The sequence below is a fragment of the Taudactylus pleione genome, unplaced genomic scaffold (genome assembly GCF_031769625.1).
Source record: "Taudactylus pleione unplaced genomic scaffold, aTauple2 ptg000113l, whole genome shotgun sequence".
NCBI lineage: Eukaryota > Metazoa > Chordata > Amphibia > Anura > Myobatrachidae > Taudactylus > Taudactylus pleione.
The window spans coordinates 10,829,044-10,852,815 of NW_028284515.1; the positions used below are offsets into that span (position 1 = coordinate 10,829,044).

Here is a 23,772-nt window from a genome sequence, read left to right on the forward strand (position 1 = left end):
CAGATCACCTTCCCGCAGCCTGGGATAACAGATCACCTTATTTTGTAAAAGGAATGGGGGAATGGGAAAAGGGACCCTGCACAGGAAATTAGAAAATATGGATATGTATTAAATGTAGACCAACTGTAGCATGTTATTATTCATGGCTATGAACCATATAAAGAACAGTGTGTTGGTGGTGCTCCCTGGAATTATAGTATATGTATCTGTAAATGTATTGCAAGGGCAAAAAAGAAAATTCCTTTTTTGGGGCACTCTTGGTGGTAATGTAATGATAAATTGTAATTAAAACTTAACTTTTATTACCTACTTATTAAAAATATTGCATTCTAGTAAATGGTATATGGCGAAATAGTATTAACATATAAATAATCCTGAATAATGTACTATTCTGTGTATACTCAGGAATCAATCTTCAAACATGATTGTTTAATAAATATACTATATAATTGATATGTTCTATTGGTTATTTAATACGTCCAATATTGTCACACTTGAGATCGTGATAATAATCAACAAGACAAAATTAACACGTTATTGCACAATTCCCTGTTAGAGCCTTCAGATCATGTGGTCCATTTAAGGAAAATTCCCTAAAGATTGGTATATTGTAAACACCGTAACTATAGAGCACCTGGTCTCAAGTAAATGGCAATAATTGCATCTTTTGAAAATATGGCAAAAAACCCTTAGTAAACTTACTGCCTAAAATAGCACAATTTCACATGAGGTAGATTAATACAGGTGTTGTAGTAACAGATCACCTTCCCGCAGCCTGGGATAACAGATCACCCTCCCGCAGCCTGGGATAACAGATCACACTCCCGCAGCCTGGGATAACAGATCACCTTCCCGCAGCCTGGGATAACAGATCACCCTCCCGCAGCCTGGGATAACAGATCACCCTCCCGCAGCCTGGGATAACAGATCACCCTCCCGCAGCCTGGGATAACAGATCACCCTCCCGCAGCCTGGGATAACAGATCACCTTCCTGCAGCCTGGGATAATAGATCACCCTCCCGCAGCCTGGGATAACAGATCACCCTCCCGCAGCCTGGGATAACAGATCACCCTCCCGCAGCCTGGGATAACAGATCACCCTCCCGCAGCCTGGGATAACAGATCACCTTCCCGCAGCCTGGGATAACAGATCACCTTCTCGCAGTCTGGGATAACAGTTCACCCTCCCGCAGCCTGGGATAACAGATCACCCTCCAGCAGCCTGGGATAACAGATCACACTCCCGCAGCCTGGGATAACAGATCACCCTTCCGCAGCCCGGGATAACAGATCACACTCCAGCAGCCTGGGATAACAGATCACCCTCCCGCAGCCTGGGATAACAGATCACACTCCCGCAGCCTGGGATAACAGATCACACTCCCGCAGCCTGGGATAACAGATCACCCTCCCGCAGCCTGGGATAACAGATCACCCTCCCACAGCCTGGGATAACAGATCACCTTCCCGCAGCCTGGGATAACAGATCACCTTCCCGCAGCCTGGGATAACAGATCACCTTATTTTGTAAAAGGAATGGGGGAATGGGAAAAGGGACCCTGCACAGGAAATTAGAAAATATGGATATGTATTAAATGTAGACCAACTGTAGCATGTTATTATTCATGGCTATGAACCATATAAAGAACAGTGTGTTGGTGGTGCTCCCTGGAATTATAGTATATGTATCTGTAAATGTATTGCAAGGGCAAAAAAGAAAATTCCTTTTTTGGGGCACTCTTGGTGGTAATGTAATGATAAATTGTAATTAAAACTTAACTTTTATTACCTACTTATTAAAAATATTGCATTCTAGTAAATGGTATATGGCGAAATAGTATTAACATATAAATAATCCTGAATAATGTACTATTCTGTGTATACTCAGGAATCAATCTTCAAACATGATTGTTTAATAAATATACTATATAATTGATATGTTCTATTGGTTATTTAATACGTCCTATATTGTCACACTTGAGATCGTGATAATAATCAACAAGACAAAATTAACACGTTATTGCACAATTCCCTGTTAGAGCCTTCAGATCATGTGGTCCATTTAAGGAAAATTCCCTAAAGATTGGTATATTGTAAACACCGTAACTATAGAGCACCTGGTCTCAAGTAAATGGCAATAATTGCATCTTTTGAAAATATGGCAAAAAACCCTTAGTAAACTTACTGCCTAAAATAGCACAATTTCACATGAGGTAGATTAATACAGGTGTTGTAGTAACAGATCACCCTCCCGCAGCCTGGGATAACAGATCACACTCCCGCAGCCTGGGATAACAGATCACCTTCCCGCAGCCTGGGATAACAGATCACCCTCCCGCAGCCTGGGATAACAGATCACCCTCCCGCAGCCTGGGATAACAGATCACCCTCCCGCAGCCTGGGATAACAGATCACCCTCCCGCAGCCTGGGATAACAGATCACCTTCCTGCAGCCTGGGATAACAGATCACCCTCCCGCAGCCTGGGATAACAGATCACCCTCCCGCAGCCTGGGATAACAGATCACCCTCCCGCAGCCTGGGATAACAGATCACCCTCCCGCAGCCTGGGATAACAGATCACCCTCCCGCAGCCTGGGATAACAGATCACCCTCCCGCAGCCTGGGATAACAGATCACCCTCCCGCAGCCTGGGATAACAGATCACCCTCCCGCAGCCTGGGATAACAGATCACCCTCCCGCAGCCTGGGATAACAGATCACCCTCCCGCAGCCTGGGATAACAGATCACCCTCCCGCAGCCTGGGATAACAGATCACCCTCCCGCAGCCTGGGATAACAGATCACCCTCCCGCAGACTGGGATAACAGATCACCCTCCCGCAGCCTGGAATAACAGATCACCCTCCCGCAGCCTGGGATAACAGATCACCCTCCCGCAGCCTGGGATAACAGATCACCCTCCCGCAGCCTGGGATAACAAATCACACTCCCGCAGCCTGGGATAACAGATCACCTTCCCGCAGCCTGGGATAACAGATCACCCTCCCGCAGCCTGGGATAACAGATCACCCTCCCGCAGCCTGGGATAACAGATCACCCTCCCGCAGCCTGGGATAACAGATCACACTCCCGCAGCCTGGGATAACAGATCACACTCCCGCAGCCTGGGATAACAGATCACCCTCCCGCAGCCTGGGATAACAGATCACACTCCCGCAGCCTGGGATAACAGATCACCTTCCCGCAGCCTGGGATAACAGATCACCCTCACGCAGCCTGGGATAACAGATCAACTTCCTGCAAACTGTTCTCATCATGGTGAATTATCATGGCCACACCCCCAAGGGTGAAGATGCGATTTTGAACTTGCGCTATGGGGGACGGGTACATCATGAAGTGATTCGCCTCATCTTGCCCCACAGTGACCACCGTCATCTTCTCCTTGGGAAAATTCCAGCAAGTATGCTTTAATCAGTGGCATATCTATAATGGTTGCAGTGTGCACGGGGCACACGGGCCCCCGGGTCCAGGGGGGCCCTGCACCGCACACCCTGCACTCATATTATTTGAAACTTACCTGTCCTTGGGCCCACGGCCATTTTCCCGTCGTTCTGTGCATGCGCTGTAGACTCCAGGCACACTCTAGTGCCGAAGTCTACTAACGCTCCGGTGGCTGGCCAGCCGCGTCAGGCGGCTGCCGGCCACCGCAGAGAGAGGAGGGGGCCCCGTACGGGGAGTGCACACGGGCCCCCTCCTCTCTTAAGACGCCCCTGGCTTTAATGTTTCTTTGTTTATCTTACTGATTTCAGCAATAAGTTTATAGACTGCACCTCAGACAGTAAGCCAGTGTTCTTCACCAGCAACGCAGCGTGTTCACTTTGCGCAGACTCTGCAGCAATTCTGTAGTCCAGTAACTGGTCTCTTGACCCCGAGTTGTAAGAAACCTGAAAGAGAAAAAAAACTAATGTTAATGTTTCTGAGGGTGCAGCCAAACTGATGTTCACTGAATGTATTCACAAATATTTTGACTGAGAGCCAGTGGGGGAGCAGCCTGAGACCTGTCAGGTTGGAATGGTAAGGGAGATACCCCTTTTCCCGGCGTGCGCATAATTGTGAAGGCCCCCACTCGGCTGGAAAAAAATTCTGGGGAGAACACTGCAAAACCCTTGCTGTCACCGCCCCGGGGGCCGCTCCTACCTCCCACAGCTGCACAATAGAAGTCACAGAGCACTTTGAAAGGGGATGTGGGGCCTGTTAATCCACTGTTCTGCCTGCACAATCCATCCAGCAGCCCCCTTCTCCCCGCTGCCAGCTCTCCACATTTTATTTTTGAATACTAAAAACTGGCTAATAACCAAATTTTTCATAGACAAATAACAATGCATTTATTAATATAGTGATATTTATCACTGTATTAATACATGCATTGTTGTTCTATGAAAAATTGGGTTATTAGCCAGCTTTTAGTTTTCAAAAACAAAATATGGCTCTTGAAGACGTCTCATTTTTCTGAAGTAGCTCCCACCCCAGTTAAGGCTGGAGACCGCTGATGTAGAGCTACAAACCCAACTTGTAGACTACCTGGCTCAACATTCATAGATCATATGAGTGCAAGCTACTGTGTAGAGCAGCGCTGTGCCGCGGCACACCGGTGTGCAGTTGGCGGTTGTTTAGTGTGCTGCCGCCGATCAGATTGCTTCAGTGCAATCACAGCCTCATTTATCAACGAGTTTATCACTCAAAACTAGTGATACATTTCACTTTTCATGATAAATGCTTCTCCAGTCAACTGTCATTTTTCTAACAGATGACAGTTGGGAGCTGATTGGCTGGAGCACCATTTATCATACACAGTGAAATGTATCACTAGTTTTGAGTGATAAGCTCGTTGATAAATAGAAGCTCAGGCACGCCCGGGCCGTAACCTCTGTAGGTGCAGCGGCGTAACATCACAGGTCACGCCTGCCCGCTCAGCCAGCCAGTCCTCCCGCCCGCTCCGTCCGCCGGCCTGCCTGCTCAGCCAGCCAATCATCCCGCAGTCTGCTGTGCTGACAGCACTGACAGCTGATGAGGCACAGGTAGGTGCCAAAAAAACATTATATTCTTGTGTGAGCCAATGTGACTTGCTGGGGTTTTTCTTTTGGGGGGGGGGGGCAAAGTGGGTTTTTTTTCTGTAGGGGTCAGCCAGTGTGTTTTTTTTGTGTGGGGAGCAATGTGGTTTATAATTATTCTCTGTGGCCAGCCAATGTAATTATTTTTCCTGTGGGGGCAATGTTTTTTTTTTTTTTTTTCTGAGGTGGCCAGCCAATGTTATATTTTTGTGTGGGGGGCAATGTATGTGTTTTATTCCTACGGAGGCCAATGTATGTGTGTTTTATGCGGTCGTCATCAGCATCGTCAGGTTGGATCGACATAGGCCTGTATTCAATTAGCCGCGAAAATTCCCAGACTTTTCGCCTGTTGTTCTTTTCTGCTGCCTTTGCCTGTTTGGGACGTGAATTTGCGGCATGCGCGTCCCCCGCGTTTTGCCCTATTCAATTGGAGAACAGGCGAAAATGCAATAGGCAAATACATAACAGGTGGAAAGTACTGAATAGAATTGGGGAATCAGTCTGTACCCCAAAATAAGACGCACTGACACTGGAAATCATTACATATGTGGTCTATTAACCCTAATAAAAGCATTTTGTGTCCTAAATTTGTGTTAAAAGCTTTCTAGTAGCTTTTTTTGTAAAAGTGCTGAAGAATGATATAAAACAATATTTTTTGGTTAAAATAAATAGTCCAGTCAAATTTGGGGTACTTGAAAATGGGTGCTAGCATATTTTTGTGTCTCTAAAGTGCACTTTTAAAAAAAAGTGAACAATCCACTCGCTACAAGCACCTGCAATCCTAAAAACACCTGGCCCATCCAAACAGCCGCCCAAGAAACCTAGGCCCTCATTCAGAGCCGCTCGTTAGCGGCAGTACGCTCGTTCCGAGCGATGTTTGCACATCTGCGCATGCGTACGGTTTTTAGTACGCATGCGCGAACCAGTCAGTGCGGCCAAAAATCGTTTGTACGCTATATAGCGAGTGCCTGCTATTTTGAGTGACAGAATGAGGCGTATGTGGGTGGTAACAGGGGAAGGTGCTTGAAAATGGGGAGTGGAGATCCGAACGCAGGCGTGCTTAAAGGTCAAAACGGGCGTATTATGGGTGTGCATAATTAATACAGCAGCGTCATTGACCACGTCACTGGGTTATTTTATAGCCAGAACTGCTCGCAAATTTGTGGTAGCAAACACCAACCACAAGAATAGCGAGCAGTTCATACGCTGGTCGATGTACTCGATTAATCTAATAAATAGCGGACATGACGTATGGTGCGAGCGGCCAGGGGGCGTTTTTAACAAATAAACGAGCGTATGTTTTGCTCGCTCGTTCAGACTTAGAGGCGTGAACAGACTGCAATTTGCGAACGGATCATTTGAATAGCCACCCCTTGTTTTTGAACGAACGACCGCAAATAGCGAACGGCTCTGAATGAGGGCCCTATTTCACTAGTTTTTACCTTGAATCAGATAAGACACAAACAGGTGAAAAGCGGTAATAGGCAAAACTTTTCGCGGATTATGGCTTTTCGCATCTAATTGAATCCGGCCCATAGTGAGTACAATAGATGATTTTGAGGATTTGTCGTTCCGATCCGTCGCAATCGGGCAAATAGTTCAAAAAAATCATCTAGTGTGTTACCAGATTAAGTTTGCTTATTCCCACAAATTTCAGCGATAAGGAAAATGTATTAATTATTTATATTATATTATATAAATTATAATAAATATGTTGCATAGTAAGCTAAATACATGTCTATGTTTATTTGAGCTAAGAGATAAAACAAAATTCCTGCATATATTGTTCTCATTGGAGGGAGCTTTTTGTTTGCAGTTAGATTTTGTGCTGTGATAAAATAAATGGAATCCACCAGATAGATTCTGTTGCCACACAGCTGGTTAACAAATATATGTTATATTATAAATGGGGAGAAACCAGGGGCTAGATGTACAAAAGGGTGGTTTTGTCAATATCTATTTTTAGGCTTTTTTTTTGCTATTTCAAAACTCTACAATTCACTAAATACCAAAACCGCTGCAAAACTGCTGAAAAATGCTGTTTTATAGAGCCTTACTTTAAAAATCGCCATTACGGGTTTCATTCTAATAAATATACAAACTGCAAAAATTATAAATCTGCAGTCCGGCAAATGCAAAAAAAAAAGAAAGGTAGTTGTAATTTCTGCATTTATATAATATTGTAGTAACCTCATTAAAATTTTGAAAATACAAAATTGCCCCCACTTCTTTTTTAAAAGTATAATATTTCCCCCGTTTGTATGAATACATTTAAAATTGCCCTAATTTTATAAATAAATAAAACATTTCCCCTCTTTTATTTATATTTTATTTATATAGTTATTAGTGTTAGCAATCATATTTATAAATAAAATAATTTCCCATTTATAATTTGAAAATTTGATCTATTATTGGCTATTACCATAGCCAATAATAGATGTTGTTGTCAATGTACAAAAAAGAAAAAAAAAAGGCCACACACGACTAATAATTGTCTGGTATCTTCAGCCTCTCATGATGCAATGTAATCCTCAGGGAACTTGAAGAAAAAAAAACAAGAGATGGAGAGCTGGTAAGATTCACTGCTTGTGAGGAGTACCCGACGCCAACTGAATGAAGGTCCAGCTGTTATGAGGAGCAGGCTACACTACTGGGGACACTAATATTTTTTATGTTATGAATGGCGAACTATTTTATTTAAAAATAAACATGGGGCAATATTTTATTAATAGAAGTGGGTGCAATATTATATTTATTCATATAAGCACGGGCAATATTATACTCATTCAAGCAGGGGCTTGTATAAGGGTGGGGGTCATTTTCGAGTCATGAAATTTGAATGGGGACATATTATTTATCTGAAACCCAGCATACAAAGCTGTAACTCACCCCCAAAGAGTCATACAGTATTGATAATAATGGCTAAGTGTTGAGGGAGGGGTGCAAATCATAGCACCATGCCCCACCCCTCCCACCTCCCTCTTAATGAATCTCCCAGAGGTCTCCATGTAAAAAATGGCAAGTATCAACTACCATGTACAGCACTATGGGGCCCAGAGGTGGGGCCCCCAAACAGCACTACTCAATTTACAAATACTAGGCCTGATTCTGCAAGGATCGTAAGTGCAAAGCTGCACGCAGGCTATAGATATGATATATGCACGCAGGCAGCTTTGCAATTGCGATCCTTGCAAATATTGTAATGCAGCAGAGGCATCACGCCTCCTGTGCATTACTTATGCGAGCTGCGTTGTCCAATGCAGCATCGATAATCTGTGTAACATCGGCCGGTTGCGGTGACCCATGGGGTCCCGCAGCCGGCCGCCGCAGTTTAGAGGAAGAGGCCAGGAAATCTCTATCAGCTGACGGAGATCCTGGCTTCTTACTTCCCCCACAACAGCGGCGGGCGACATGCCTCCATTTCGGGGAAAGGAGGGCATCGCCGCCCCCTCCCCACTCACAAATGGCAGCAGACTGTCAATCACTGCCAGTCTGCGAGCGAGTTAGCAGAACCCATTCTGCACACTCGTAGAAGGGGTCCTGCACCTGCGCAGATTCTTGAACATCGGGAATCTGCGTTCAGCCCACAGGCCCACTGTGCGCATGGTGCTGCAGGAGGGAGCGTAGCCAAACCATGTTGGGTTCATTGCTGCACTTCTTTGGCAAACCCCTGCACCAGTATTTTGTACCTGCCCCCCCTGGGCACCAATGTCATAAGAATGTTCTTCTAGTGACTCTATATAGCCATAACTATAACAGGCACCCTCTTCTGCAGCACGTTAATTGCATAGTAACAATCCAGTTCTCAATGTCTCTATTCTCCACTACAGGGCACAGAGGGCCTGATTCAGAGCCGGACGCTACTTGTGGTCGTTCGTTCTGAAAAAAGGGGTGGCTATTCAAATGAACCGTTCGCTCTTTGTGGTCTGTTCACGCCTCTATGTCTGAACGAGCGAACAAAACTTGCGGTCGTTTTTTTGGAAACTACGCCCCCTGGCCGCTCGCATCCTACGTCATGTCCGCTATTTATTAGATTAATCGAGTACATCGACCAGCGTATGAACTGCTCGCTATTCTTGTGGTTGGTTTTTCCTACCACAATCTTGCGAGCAGTTCTGACTATAAAATAACCCAGTGACGTGGTCAATGACGCTGCTGTATTAATTATGCACACCCATAAAACGCCCATTTTGACCTTTAAGCACGCCTACGTTCTGATCTCCACTCCCCGTTTCCAAGCACCTTCCCCTGTTACCACCCACATACGCCTCCTCCTGTCACTCAAAATAGCAGGCATTCGCTATTTAGCGAACAAACGATTTTCGGCCGCACTGACTGGTTCGCACATGCGTATTAAAAACCGTACGCATGCGCAGATGATCATTTGAATTCAAGGAAACTACAGCAGTCTGGTCCTGCACAGGCACAGACCCCTAAACATCTGAGATGTACGTTTAACCCTCGGATGAACGTACATCTTTGAATTAGGTCCCCAGGGCACCCTAACAGTCCTGGTTTTAAGAATATCCATGCTTGATCACAGATTTCTTGATTAGTACCGCCATCAATTTGATTTAACCATGTTTGATCAAGCATGGATATCAAGCATGAGGACCGAGTTTGGGAACCAATGCTGTAGCGTGTAGATATTCTACAGCTGGCCACAGAAAGGGTGTGATATCATCTGAAATTGGCATAGTTTGGGCAGATCATGGCATGGTTTTCAATAATTGGGGGCATGAATTATTTTATCTCAATTTTTTTCAGCTGCCAATATTGGCAAAATAATTATATTATTAGTGTAATCATTTTGTTAACATGGATATCTGACACTTGGTGGAGTCATATACCAGCTATTTGTACACAGGCCACTGCACACACAACTGCCCATTTCCCTGCTAAGGTGGAGCACATAAAATGAAAAATTATGATCATGTTAAATTTAATTTACACCTATATGATTAACTGGGTAGGAAATGTAATTTTTTAAATTCTGTAATCCATAGCACTTAATTATTGGACATAGTGGTCGCGGAATAACCTTGAACTGGCAGATAGCTCAGTATTTCACTTTTATTTTTTTAATTTCCATCTTTTATACATTACAAGGGCTCCCCCTAGTGATAAAACCTTGAGCGTGCAGATTAAAATATATACTTTCTATCAATAGATTTCATCATCATGCAGTATATTTGTTATTAGTATTATCATTTATTTATATATTGCCATTAATTATGCAGAGCTGTACAGAGAATAGTTATCATTCCCATCCGTACCTGCCCCTTTGGAGCTTCTTCCAGTATGTTCTTGGAGAGTGGAAGGAAACCCACACAAGCACTGAGAGGACATACAAACTCCACACAGGTGAGGTATTGGCTTCTGCTTGCACACGCATGAACCCCAGCATTATCATAAAGTAGTAAATCAGGCTTCCATGGCTGCCCATAACTAAAGCCACTAAGAACCAGCCCCTATATGTCACCAGTGCTCTGCTCCCTTGTCTCCTTCATCCATAACTAACTCTGAATCTGTCTGCTCTCCTATATTTTGGGTACAGGATGACTGAGGATGTGAATTGAATCCCACCTGTGGCTCCTGTTAGCCTCAGCGAATGTTGCCCAACCTGTGCCCCAGTTACCTGTCCTTCCCAGTCCTTGGTGTTAGACTATGTACTTAGGCTATTTATTTATGCTGTGACTATGTATTGTAGACTCTAATATCCTGTTACAGTGAAATATTTTCTATGTTTACCTGGTACATTTTACAATGCCTTATAAATAAAAGATAATAATAATAATAAGCTTTTTCAATCTATGCAGTAATGAGTTAAACTATAAAAAAAAAACACAGACTGTGCCGTTTGAATAATATCACCCAGAATTCATGGTTACAGTGGATTATGTTTATAGTTATAACTCTTTTATTTTGTTAATGTTTTATCTAAAATAGTTTAAAGTTGCTATAAAAAATTAAAACATCATCCTGAATATAATAAAAAAGTTTTCTGAATGTGAAATGAGGACTGAGTGGTATTCATATGGAGATTAATGAATTATCGTCACTCCAGTATGCATCCACACATATGTACTGTATACCCCCAAATGAACATAGGGTCTCATTCATCACGGATTGCAAATGCAACAGCGTACGCAGATTAGCTGATGGTGCGTACTGTGCATGCATATGCACCGCAGTGTGCGTGCGCAGGTCAGAATTGTGATCGCACTGCGACAATGTACGCAGATAAAAATCGATCGCAGAGCGAGTGATGGGGAATCAGCGTTTGGGGGGAGTGGTCGGAGAAACGAAGACATGCTGGTCCGTTTGAACGCCGTTTCCTGGGTGTGCGTAAATTAGCCACTGCGATGGCGTTCACAGCCTGAGTGCTCACTGTGTGCAACGAGAGTTGTAATTTCTGAGACAGGTCAGACCTGCTGTAATTCTGTGTGAGGGTCCGATGTTACTCGATGTTACCGATGTATACGCAGGACAGCGAGGTATTACGGATGTGAGAAAGCGACAGTGGGTGTCTCTATGCCGGGTGAGCAGTTGCAGACAGTAGTATATTTTCGCAGCAGAACTGTGTACGTAATCGCAGCTGCAATAGCGATCCGTAAAGAATCAGACCCATAATCATCACATATGTGTGTGACAGGACTCATTGTACATGTGTGCAACCTAATAGCAATGAGGCTCTGGGGGAACTGGGGGGGGTCACAAAACAGGGGACAAAGTAAAAAGACAATGCATTAACCACTGGGCTGCTCCTCCCTAATGCTCCTCCCGATGCACCTCACCTTGGGGTAGCAACGAATTAGATTCTTACGGTAATTTTTGTAGCACAGTTTAGAAAATGAAAGCTCACATTTGGATGATTTTTAAGGGGAACTCCGTCTCCACATTATACTTCTGCACAAGTTTTTATGAAGATCCAATAGTGCACAGTGCACTCTAATTACAAATCAGTGGTGATCAGTGCCCAGTGCAAAAGTCTTTTCGGACCTAAGGTCGTGCATGGATCTACCCTTGATGGCGGTGTTTGCAGATAAGCTGAAGTTTTCCTAGACAGAGTGGAGGCGCTGGGTGAAGTGAAATCATTCTTACTAGCGTACTGGTGCGCCTCATTTGTGAAGCAGGGCAGAAGTGAGATTTCCTTTAGTAGATAGAGAGATTATTGAATTGAGACAAATAGGTGAAGAAACAAACAACAATCGCTGGCTAAACAACTATGATTATAAATAAATAAAATTATAAGGTTAATATAAATAATATTAAAAGGTATTACATATCTATCTATAGATCTAAGTCAGGAAACTTTAGAATAAAAAATGAACATTTAAAACAAAAAAAACAAAAGTAACACATAAACATATATAAACAATGCATCAATTACAAATGACTGGCTGAACCTCCGATAGTGCTAATGGATGCCATTTTGAATACAGAGTCTTAATAATGTCTGTTGGTGGACCGAATACTAATATGTACAGTATGTACTGTGATAAAATATTGGGAGATGTGTGTTCCCTGACCTTTCATACAGTTTCTCCTATGTACAAGGAACCTGCATCGAAGGGCTTTAGTTGTCCTCCCTCCTGACATGATGATGTCACATCACAGTACATTCTAATAATCCAAGGGAAACGTCAGTTACTGATATAGAATACATCCCACCCTCTATGAGAGGTGGTGACTGATAACGTAAATGATCTATATTACAGAAAATTGTTGGATACATACATTAAGATCTTTAAATAAGAGGGGCTCAATGAGTTCATTGAGATATATCTCTAATATCCTGTGATGTTTTTTTATTTAATTTTTTTTTCATTATTATTATTTATTTTTTATTTTTATTATTATTATTTTTTTATATTTATTTATTTTTTCATCTGCTTTACATATATTTTTGTAGGATACACAAATATCCAGAAAATGATGCTGCAAATATGATTTTAATAGTGGTGAGAAACAACACCTATATGTTATTATTTAAATGTGCTTACATTATTTAGAGATTATCATTTAGATATGCCTACACCCAGCTGCACAATCGCTAGGATATGTAGCAGCATGTATAGATACAGTAAGTATGTAAGATGGTTTTGAGGATACGTGATAAATACTCATTAATAAAATGAATTCGCCACCTGTGTGAGGGCTTTTTAAGGACATTAGTATCTTAATGAAATATGACTTTGAAAAGGTCACGAGAACCTGGTGATGAAACCTGTTGGATGGGGCTTACCTCACTCGTTGCCATTGTCTTATGAGACCGCTGCTTGTTTGTGAATAGCGGAAAGGTACATCACATCATCCGCTACAACTCTCCCCGCAGTTGTGTCTACAGGATCTGCCTATATTTGGGATGTGTCAATGTGAGGCTGTTGATACTGGGCCTGATTCAGAGCCGCTCGTAAGCGGCCGCTCGTTCGCTATGAGCGATGTTCGCACAACTGCGCATGCGTATGGGTCGTAATGCGCATGCGCCAACCAGTCATTGCGGTCAGAAATCGTGCACTCACAAAACAGCGAGGGGCTGCTAATTTGAATGACAGAATGTACCCTTTGTGGGTGGTAACAGGGGTAGGTGCTTGAAAACGGGGGAGTGGAGATCCGAACGCAGGTGTGCCTAACGGTAAAAAGGGCGTTTAATGGGAGTGCATAATTAGTAAAGGAGCGTCATCGACCACGTCACTTGGTTGTCTTTTAGCCTGAACTGCTCGCAGTGATAGCGGTAGGAAAAACCTACCACAAGCACTGCGAGCAGTTCAGATGCCTTTCGATGTACCTGATTAATCAAATAAATACCGGAGATGACGTGTGATGCGAACGGCAAAGGGGTGTCTTTACAAAATAGCGAGCGCATTTTTCGTTCGCTCGCTCATAGAGGTGTCAACAAACCGCAATGAGCGAGCGCTCAATTTAAATAGCCGGACCCTTTTTTGGAACGACCGTCCGCAAATAGCGTCCGGCTCTGAATCAGGCCCACTGTACCTACACAGCCTCCCTTCTGGATAGTTGGTTGAGAATGCCTCATCGATACTTACTAAAGTATTGTTTTCTATGGTAAAGTGAGAGCACCAGGATAATAGTGTCTAGTAGCCAAACATGTGAATTGCTTCATCCGGATACTCCATAAGTAATTTATTGACCGCCTGGAATCAGCTGTACTGGTAACTAAACTTTGGAGGCCTCTCAATCATATCAGTATTTGGTCCACTGACATTATTAAGACTGCGTATTCGAAACGGCATCAAATAACACTATCTGAGGATAAGCCGTCATTTTTAATTGGTGCATTGAGGGTCGGACTGACCTGGCGGGGGGAGGGGTAAATCCTTGGTGGGTCCCACTGCTTGGGAGCTCCACCTAATGTCATTGGGGGCAGTGCCAATACAGGGGCAGGCTGGTGACTGTTCCCTATAAGACTGCCTTGGCGGTCTTTGTGTACATACAGCTGCTGCACAGTGCCCTGTAATACTGAGGAGATTCCTGTTCAGTGCAGAAACTCCTCAGCAGTATCTACTGAGCTCTGATTGGCTGAGTGACACATCACGATGGTCGCAATGGTTATTCCGGCCTGCAACGCCGGTCGCAGTGCTGGGATCGCAAATGCAGCAAGGAGGCGTCTGACACCTCCTTCTGCATTTGCAACTGAGATGGACGGATTTGCACAATTGCTTGTGTGCGGCTCTGCAAATCCGTCCATCTCTGAATGAGGCCCATAGTCCATTGTGACTTCACCAAATACTTTCTAAGAATCAAATATCTATATGTGTAGTGTAAGGATTGGCCTGTATTATGCAATTAGCCATATAACTGGTTTGGCATTTCCAACTAGGCTTTTGTACTGTATGATTCACCTTTAATCTTGTGGATTAAGTGTAATTGTCCAGTGTTTCTTGACTGTGCATAGATCCTAATGTGTATTGGATGAAATATAAATATGTACAGTGGACTGTAAGGGCGCCTTGCGGAACGATTTGGGAAACCTCTGCTACACAGATGTGTCCTTACATATATTTGTTGCAGTCGCACTAAAAAGCCTATTTCAGAGCGGTAGGTTCCTTAAAACTCTGCTAGCGTCAGGCGTCTTTTTCACGTCTTGTTTTGCTGAAAATGCGTCTAATCAGATGCGACTAGGATGCACAAACAGACTGTGCTGATTCATTTGATATGCGATGCTTGTATATCTGAGTGCGACTGAGTCTCTGAATCTGTATACGCAGTGCTACAATGTAGGGGCCGAAGCTTTTTCATTCAAAGTTCCGTTGTGCTTCATATACAGATTCAGGTGCGCACAGATACACAAGAGTCACATATAAAATATATCAATAGCTGCAATTGTCGGACTGTTCATACATTGCCCTGCACATCTTGTAGATAGCAGCGCAGAGTGCCCCTGTCATTTAACACCGGACCCCTCAATAATACATTGGGGATAAAGCGGTATCAGCGCACATAACGTGTGCTGATACCACTTCTTCCCCATATCGCCCCTTTATACATCTCCCCCTTTATCTCTCTCCACTGTATCTCTCTCCAAGCTTTGATAAATCTCCCCCATTGTCCCTTATTGATGTTTACCCTGCATGAACTTCCATGTTTTTAATAGTGTACAGGCTTACCTTAGCTTCTCCCCGACTCTCAGACAGGTCATAGGTGTGCCTGGAAAACATGGCAGTGTATGAGTGACAAAGTGTACATTGTGGTCACACAGCGACAATGTCTGGTGCAAAGAGGATTCTGGGAACAATTTAATATCACATTTTCTAAATTCTGCAATAATAGTAGCTACAATTATTAATTGTATAAAACTTGTAACTTTAGTACGTATAATAATATAGAAGTTTATCTTTGTAGCTCTTTAATGCTATTTTTTTCTCTACACAAAGCAGCTTTTGCAGTATCCAAGGGCAACACATAATAAATACCTCTGCCTGAATGATATAAAAGGGAAAACAGAGGATAGAAAGATAAAGCAAAAGTTTTAGTAAAGCCTGCAATATGGACTGCACATCGTTCATGTTCTCAATGCGCACTTCATGGGTTGTGTTTTCATTAGATGAACAGTTTATATGATGTGTAAACACTCTTTCTTCTCCCAGAACCGTAGGGACCTGATGCAGACTGGAACCTGAATCGCCTGTAGATGCTCCTGCATTGTGAGCACATAACCCATATTCCTTGGCACGCAGCGTTGTAAGCATTGTTGCAGTGCACCCAGTGAGAGCTCTGACCAGCCCGGATATGGGGGGAGGGGGGGATAAGGGAGGTGTTGCCATGCCCCCTCAATAATAGAACCTGAACAAACTACTATGCCATGCCGCACGCTCAGCACAGAGGGACGGCTCCAAGTAAGGGGGATCTGTAACACTTCTCCTCTTTGCCCACTACCGCTGCCCACTCCTGTATAGCAGCACAGCCGCAGCAACACATTGGACAGTAAGAGGATGCAGCAGCATTTTCCACTCTCTCACTTACCCTATGTGCCACTGCGGCTGCGCTGCTATACAGGAGCCGCCAGCAGTAGTGGGCAGAGCAGTGGGGGAGGTCACTGAACAGGGCTCCTCCATCCGGCTTGGGTAAATTGTACCTGCTCACACACCCCCTCAGAGCACCCTATCTATACACTTGGGGGTCTGTTTATCAAGCAGTGAAAAGTGTGGATAAGTGAACCAGTGGAGAAGTTGCCCATAGCAACCAATCAGCTTTCAAGTAGCATTTATCAAGTACAGTTTATAAAATAATAGGTAGGAGCTGATTGGTTGCTATGGGCAACTTCTCCACTGGTCCTCTTCTCCATGCTTTTCACTGCTTGATAAACAGACCCCTTATTTTGCTGCATCTCATCATCATCAGTGCAGCCCTGTACTAATCTATACAAGGCCTGTATACAAGTGTATTTACACTTCCGTACAACTCTGCATAGCCTGCAAATCCTTCAACATCTCCTCATTGAACTTTGACTGTTTCAGCCGTGTCACCCACTCAGCCCCATTTCCACCAAGACGCCTCCACTCCTCAAAACCTACACAGTTGTGATTTTTCTATAGTACAGGAAGAGGAAAGTACATGATTGTGCACAGCTCCTTTCAGTGACTGTAAGGAGAATATGTACTTAATGGCAGCAGGAATAAAAGAGGTACAAGGGACATTGGTTTTGTCCATTCTCCATCCACACAGCCAATGCCAGAGGAGGCACAAGGTGATCACTGTCTGCAGTAACTGCATAGGAGCATAACACATGGAGGCAGCTGGGATGGAGGAAGGGCAGGGAGTTCAGCAGACTTGGGGACTCATTTACTAACGAGTTTTATCACCAAAACGAGTGATAAATGTCACTGTGTATGATAAATGGTGCTCCAGCCAATCAGCTCCCAACTATCATCTTTTAGAAAAATAACAGTTGGGAGGTGATTGGCTGGAGCACATTTATCACTCGTTTTGGTGATATAACTCGTTAGTAAATGGGGTCTATTTACTAAGATCTGTTAGGAGAAAAAGTGAACGGTGATAGCCAATCAGCTCCTAACTGCCATCTCACAGGCTGTGTTTGAAAAATGACAGTTAGGAGCTGATTGGCTGGTACCTTATCACTGTTCACTTTATCTCCTAACACAGCTTAGTAAATAGACCCCCAATTGGAGTGAGGTTAGAAGAACCTTTCCTCATCTGACACTGCAAGAAATCTCACCTGATGATAGGAGCAGCCCTGGTTCAAGTGCTTGTTAATCATCATAAGATATTTTTTATATCCACCTTCCATCCACTTTAGTCTAAGGTCCTGCCCCTGGAACCCTCATCATTTGTTCAATCCAGCAGTGCCCAAAACACATAATTATTGAGAAACGTGCACAATTATATTTACATTATATCTGAGTGTCAGTGGGTCTAATGCAAGGCTAGTGATGATAGCCACTGGGGAATCGGTATGATTCCCACAGCGGCATCCTGGCAGAGGAGGAAATCCTGATCGTCCAAGGTAAGTGTTCTCTAACCTAATTCTACCCCCTAACCCTCCCTTAGGGGTGCCTAACCCTAACCTTAAGCCCCCAGTGTCTAACCCTAGTCCCCCCTCTAAGTGCCTAAACCTAACCCCTCCGTCCCCGCCGCCTAAACTTAAGACCCCCGGGAGGGTGCCTAACCCTAAGTCCCTCCCGGGGGTGCCTAACACTAACCCCCCTTCCCCAAACCTAAATCTAACCCCCCCAGGGGGGGGTGCCTAACCCTCCCACCCCACGGCTGTCCGCGCTCGGCATCACTTCGATCGTGATGCTGGGCGCCAGTCTCCCGGCGTCGGTAAAATGACAGGCGTCTAGATTTAGACGCCTGTCATTTAACCCTCGCCGGGATTAAGCAGTCGGGAAGCCAGCTGTCGGGATTAGGTCCGCCGGCTTCCCAACTGCATTCCGCCACTGGTTCCTCATCGTTTGCCCATGGTGCTCTTCCAATCAAAAAGTACAGAGACCCTTATTATTTAACCCCTTCTATAGAAGTACAGGAGGAGGTGATATTGGAGACAATAATGAGGGTGATTTAAATGCCCAGTAAATCAGAGTTATATTCCACCAAGCTGTGAAATATATTTACAGTATTTGTCATATTTCTTTACATTACACAGAATAATGAACTATCGTTATCCCAGCAATAACCATCATTCAATTGTTTACTCGCACCCACAGCTCCTGCCTAATGTGACAGGGCTATTTTCAACTGTGTGTGCTACGAGCGCCCATTATTTCTCCTCCCACCCTCCTAAAGTGGCGAGCAGAAATCCGCCCAACGTCTGGGTTGTGGGCACCCAAACTGCCATTTGGGCAGCGCGCCCAGTAGTTTTCACAGATTTAGCTGATGTACGCGGCTAATCCTGGTGTATTTGGGAGCTACATGTGCGATAAGTAATGGGCGCGGCAGCACTCGTGTAAAGCGGGATAACCATTGAATATTGCCTGTCACTTTAGAAGGGAGCTGCAGGTGCAGGTACACAGTTGAATTCCCTCCTAAAATGCTGTTTAAAACATCAATCTTTGTAATGGTAAACCAGAAGCTGAATTTATAAACTATCAGCGGAACGTCGTACTTCTGCGGAACCTCCACCATAAAACACAACCTACGGAATATTTAGCAGCAATTTTTCATTTTTCTACTTGACTCCTTTTTTGTTATCAAATGCAATAAAATAATTATAGGATACTAATCCCACTTATCTTGTTGATCACTTGTGAATTAAAAACCCTGAATATTCCTCATGGGTCCCCACTCCGTCTACATTTGTTACTTCTAAACCAGGGGTCAGGGAACATTTTTACCTTTTACCCCAAAATATATTTAGATACGCCGAGTTTACCCCCTTGATTTGAAAGGAAGGAAATTATATAGTAGTGCCCCCATAGTTATGCCCCTGTAGTAGTGCCCCCATATAATGCCCCTGTAGTAGTGCCCCCATATAATACCCCTGTAGTAGTGCCCCCATATAATGCCCCTGTAGTGCCGCTTGTACAAAAAAAAACACTTACCTTAATCCCCGCTCCTGCATCCGCCGCCGTCCTGTCCGACCGGCTGCTCCTCGGAACTACGGGAGAGACGTCATGACGTCTCTCCCATAATGCGCATGGAGAGAGCCTGAAGCTGGAGTTCAGAAGAGAACTCCAGCCTCCGGCTAACGCGGCGCTGCAGGGAAGGAGCCGGGCGCCCGCTGGTAATAACATCTCAGCAGGCGTCCGACGGAGAGCCTGCCTGCGCACAGCCGGGCATGCATATGAATCATTCTATATTATAGAATGATTCATATGCATGCCCGGCTGTCCGTCCATTACCCCCAGGAATTTCATTTTTACCCCATGTGGGGTAATTTACCCCTGTTCTAAACACTCACTGAAACATTCATATAATCCTTTATTTTGGATTCTGAACCTCATTTGAGTTACAGTTTTCACTGGAACATACAGCGAGTCCTGACCCGGAGTGCAAGGTGCAGTATTCAGCAAGCACCATACTCCTGGTATTTAGCAATAGACAACAAAAATATTCCCCCAGTTTTATTGCCATATATACCATACAGTACAACCTATTAAAGTTCTCCACCCAATTTATATTATTATCTTAATGTGTTAATTTACATCCATTTGTGTTGACTCCAGTGCCAGTTGCTGAGAGCACTTTAATATACCGTACATACCCCCAAGCATTTAGCTGCATCACAGCTGTCATTCATGGAGACAGAAAATTTGAAAGGGCCAAGGTAAGAAATAGAGGGCCTGATTCAGACCCACTTGCTAGGATGCGTTCGCACGCAGCCAGTCGATGTTTGCAATCTGCGCATGCGTACGCATCACAGTGTGCGACGGCAAACCAGTGCGAGTGATCGGGAAGCGTTCGCTCGCTGCGCATAGACAGCCCAGCAGAATGAGTGACAGGAGAAGCCGTTTGTGGGTGGTGACAGGGGCTGGCCGGTAGAAACGGGGGAGTGGTGGTGCGAAAGCAGGCGTGCCTGAGCGTCTGGATGCCGTATCAGCGGTGTGCATAATTAAGAGGCAGCGGCATAGTACACGTCGCCTGGCTGAATTTTACACTGAACCGCTCGCAGTGCTTGCAGTAGGGTATGGTCGACCACAAGTGCTGCGTATGCTTCCAATGGTACTCGATGTTACCGATGGGTGCACACACTTCCTGGAGATGACGTGCGCATGTGGGCGTCTTAAGACAGGCTGGTGGGCATCTGTATACGTAGAGCAATCGCACGCCAAAATATAGTGGGGGTGCTAATGCCTTGCAATGCGATCGCCTGCCTTACCGAATTTGCATACACATCTAGCGAGCAGGTCCGAATCGAGCCCAGTATTCCAAGGGTAAATTTACTAAGGTGAGAGTTTTTAGAAGTGAGTTTTAGAAGAGATGTTGCCCATAGCAACCAATCAGATTCTAGCTATTATGTTCTCGAAGCTGCTAGTTAAATGTAAGAATCTGATTGGTTGCAACATCTCTTCTAAACTCACTTCTAAAAACTTTCACTTTAGTAAATTTACCCCCAACACTCAAGGGGGTAAATTAACTAAAGGTCGATTTTAATCGATTAAAATTGTGTTTCAGAGGCTAAATTTACTAACACATAAAAAAATTGTCTATTAATAAATGTGCGTCTATTAATAAAAAAAACGAAGGGGGAACACGGGAGCCTCTGTTATATCTGTATACTTCGGGGCTGATTCAGCAGAGGACGCAATGGCGATATTATCATAGAACAAGCGAATGTTTGCTATTGCGCATGCGCGAACACTGAACGTGCAGCTATTGCGTTGTGATTACTCTCGTACATATAAACCACTTGCAAAGTGAGTGACAGGTAATCAGCATTTGGCGGTTGCAACTGGAGTGCGGTGGATAGAAAAACTCAGAGGTGTCTGACCATTTATACACTGCTTCATGGACGTGCATAAATTAGCCATTGTGTTTTCCAGCGCAGAGCTCTCTACGTATCATAAGAGCTGACGTGTTTGCGTCGATGTTACCGATGTTTATGCCGTTGCGAGTTGTGGGACGGATATGAGAAGGCAGCAGCGGGCGTCCCTATGTCCGACTGTGCTTTGGAAGGCATTAGTATATTTTAGCAACTGCAATCCGTAAGAGATCGCAGTTGTGAATGCATTAGCGTCCTCTGCTGAATCAGCCCTACATGCATGTACAGCATTTGTTACTGTGCAATTCTGCAGCATCGCACCTGACCTAATTCTGGGGAGGCATGTGTTTTGCTGTACGGGAAACAGCCGACCTGACTACCCTTTTGCAGTGTAATTGTATGGTTGAAGAAAATACCCCTGTGTTTTAAAGGTATGAAGTGTTTGACCGATACAACTGTAATTGCCAAACACCAGTCACTGAGCAGGTTATACGGGTTACCTCTTCTCTTCAAAATGCACGGTTGTATAATCTTATTCTGTTTCCAGTGCAAACAACATATCTCCTGAGACCTTAGTTCAGGAGTGGCAAAGCTTCTAGGATCTACTTGTTGTACTGTCTGTGTATATCCATCTGCCAGGAGATTTATTAGGCCTAAAGCAACTTGTTGATATTTTATTAAAGCTCTCTGGGAGATGCTGGACACCAGATGCAGGTGGGGGGGAACGGCTCGGTGAATCATGTTATCACAACGTCACCCTCTGATGCCACCTCCCCACGTACCCGCAAATTCCTCGTTCAAAATCTCCCCATTCTGCCCACTTCACTAGGAAGTGGGCGGGATGCGGGAGATCTGCCTACTCTTTCGGGGGTGCGGGGGACTGCCCGAAAAATCAGGAGCCTTCCGCGGCTTCCAGGAGAGTAGGCATGTATGGTGTAGTCACATTACTTGCCATTTCCTTTTGAACTACTGCAGGAACGAAAATGATCCATTTTATTTTAAAGGGTTAAATAACCATGCCCGCCAAGAGCCGCCGCCGGTCCAGGTACTGATGGGGACGTGGTCTAATTGTGGGAGGCGTGGCCACACCCCTTAGGAAAATAAGTACTGTTTGAGGCGTCGCTACACGCATCGGAAGGGAGGGCACTCAGTGCCGCTACACACATGGGAAGGGAGGGCACTCAGCGTCGCTACACGCATGGGAAGGGAGGGCTCTCAGCACTGCTACACACATGGGAAGGGAGGGCTCTCAGTGCCGCTACATGCATGGGAAGGGAGGGCACTCAGCGCCGCTACACGCATTGGAAGGGAGGGCACTCAGCGCTGTTACAAGCATGGGAAGGGAGTGCACTCAGCGTCGCTACACGCATGGGAAGGGAGGGCACTCAGTGCCGCTACACGCATGGGAAGGGAGTGCACTGAGTGCCGCTACACACATGGGAAGGGATTGCACTCAGCGCTGCTACACGCATGGGAAGGGAGGGCACTCAGTGCCGCTACACGCATGGGAAGGGAGGGCACTCAGCGTCGCTACACGCATGGGAAGGGAGGGCACTCAGTGCCGCTGCAAGCATGGGAAGGGAGGGCACTGAGTGCCGCTACACACATGGGAAGGAAGGGCACTCAGTGCAGCTACACGCATGGGAAGGGAGGACACTGAGTGCCGCTACACGCATGGGAAGGGAGGGCACTCAGCGCCGCTACACGCATGGGAAGGGAGGGCACTGAGTGCCGCTACACACATGGGAAGGAAGGGCACTCAGTGCCGCTACACGCATGGGAAGGGAGGACACTGAGTGCCTCTACACACATGGGAAGGAAGGGCACTCAGAGCCGCTACACGCATGGGAAGGGAGGGCACTCAGTGCCGCTACACGCATGGGAAGGGAGGGCACTCAGCGCCACTACACGCATGGGAAGGGAGGGCACTCAGTGCCGCTACACGCATGGGAAGGGAGGGCACTCAGTGCCGCTACACGCATGGGAAGGGAGGACACTGAGTGCCGCTACACACATGGGAAGGGAGGGCACTCAGCGCTGCTACACGCATGGGAAGGGAGGGCACTCAGTGCCGCTACACGCATGGGAAGGGAGGGCACTCAGCGTCGCTACACGCATGGGAAGGGAGGGCACTCAGTGCCGCTGCAAGCATGGGAAGGGAGGGCACTGAGTGCCGCTACACACATGGGAAGGGAGGGCACTCAGTGCCACTGCACGCATGGGAAGGGAGGGCACTCAGTGCCGCTACACGCATGGGAAGGGAGGGCACTCAATGCCGCTACACGCATGGGAAGGG

The 23,772-nt window shown here is 45.3% G+C and overlaps 1 protein-coding gene across 2 annotated transcripts in view; it reads right to left on the minus strand.

The window, feature by feature from the left end:
• LOC148525094 (coiled-coil domain-containing protein 170-like) overlaps positions 1–23,772 on the minus strand; it is an 89,419-nt gene that overhangs the window by 51,850 nt on the left and 13,797 nt on the right. For both annotated transcript variants that reach the window (XM_088471324.1, XM_088471325.1), the window contains 2 exons: positions 15,706–15,745; positions 3,794–3,907 (listed from right to left, as the gene is read on the minus strand). In XM_088471324.1, the coding sequence (XP_088327450.1) occupies positions 3,794–3,907; positions 15,706–15,745 (154 nt within the window). The remainder of the gene's footprint in view (positions 1–3,793; positions 3,908–15,705; positions 15,746–23,772) is intronic.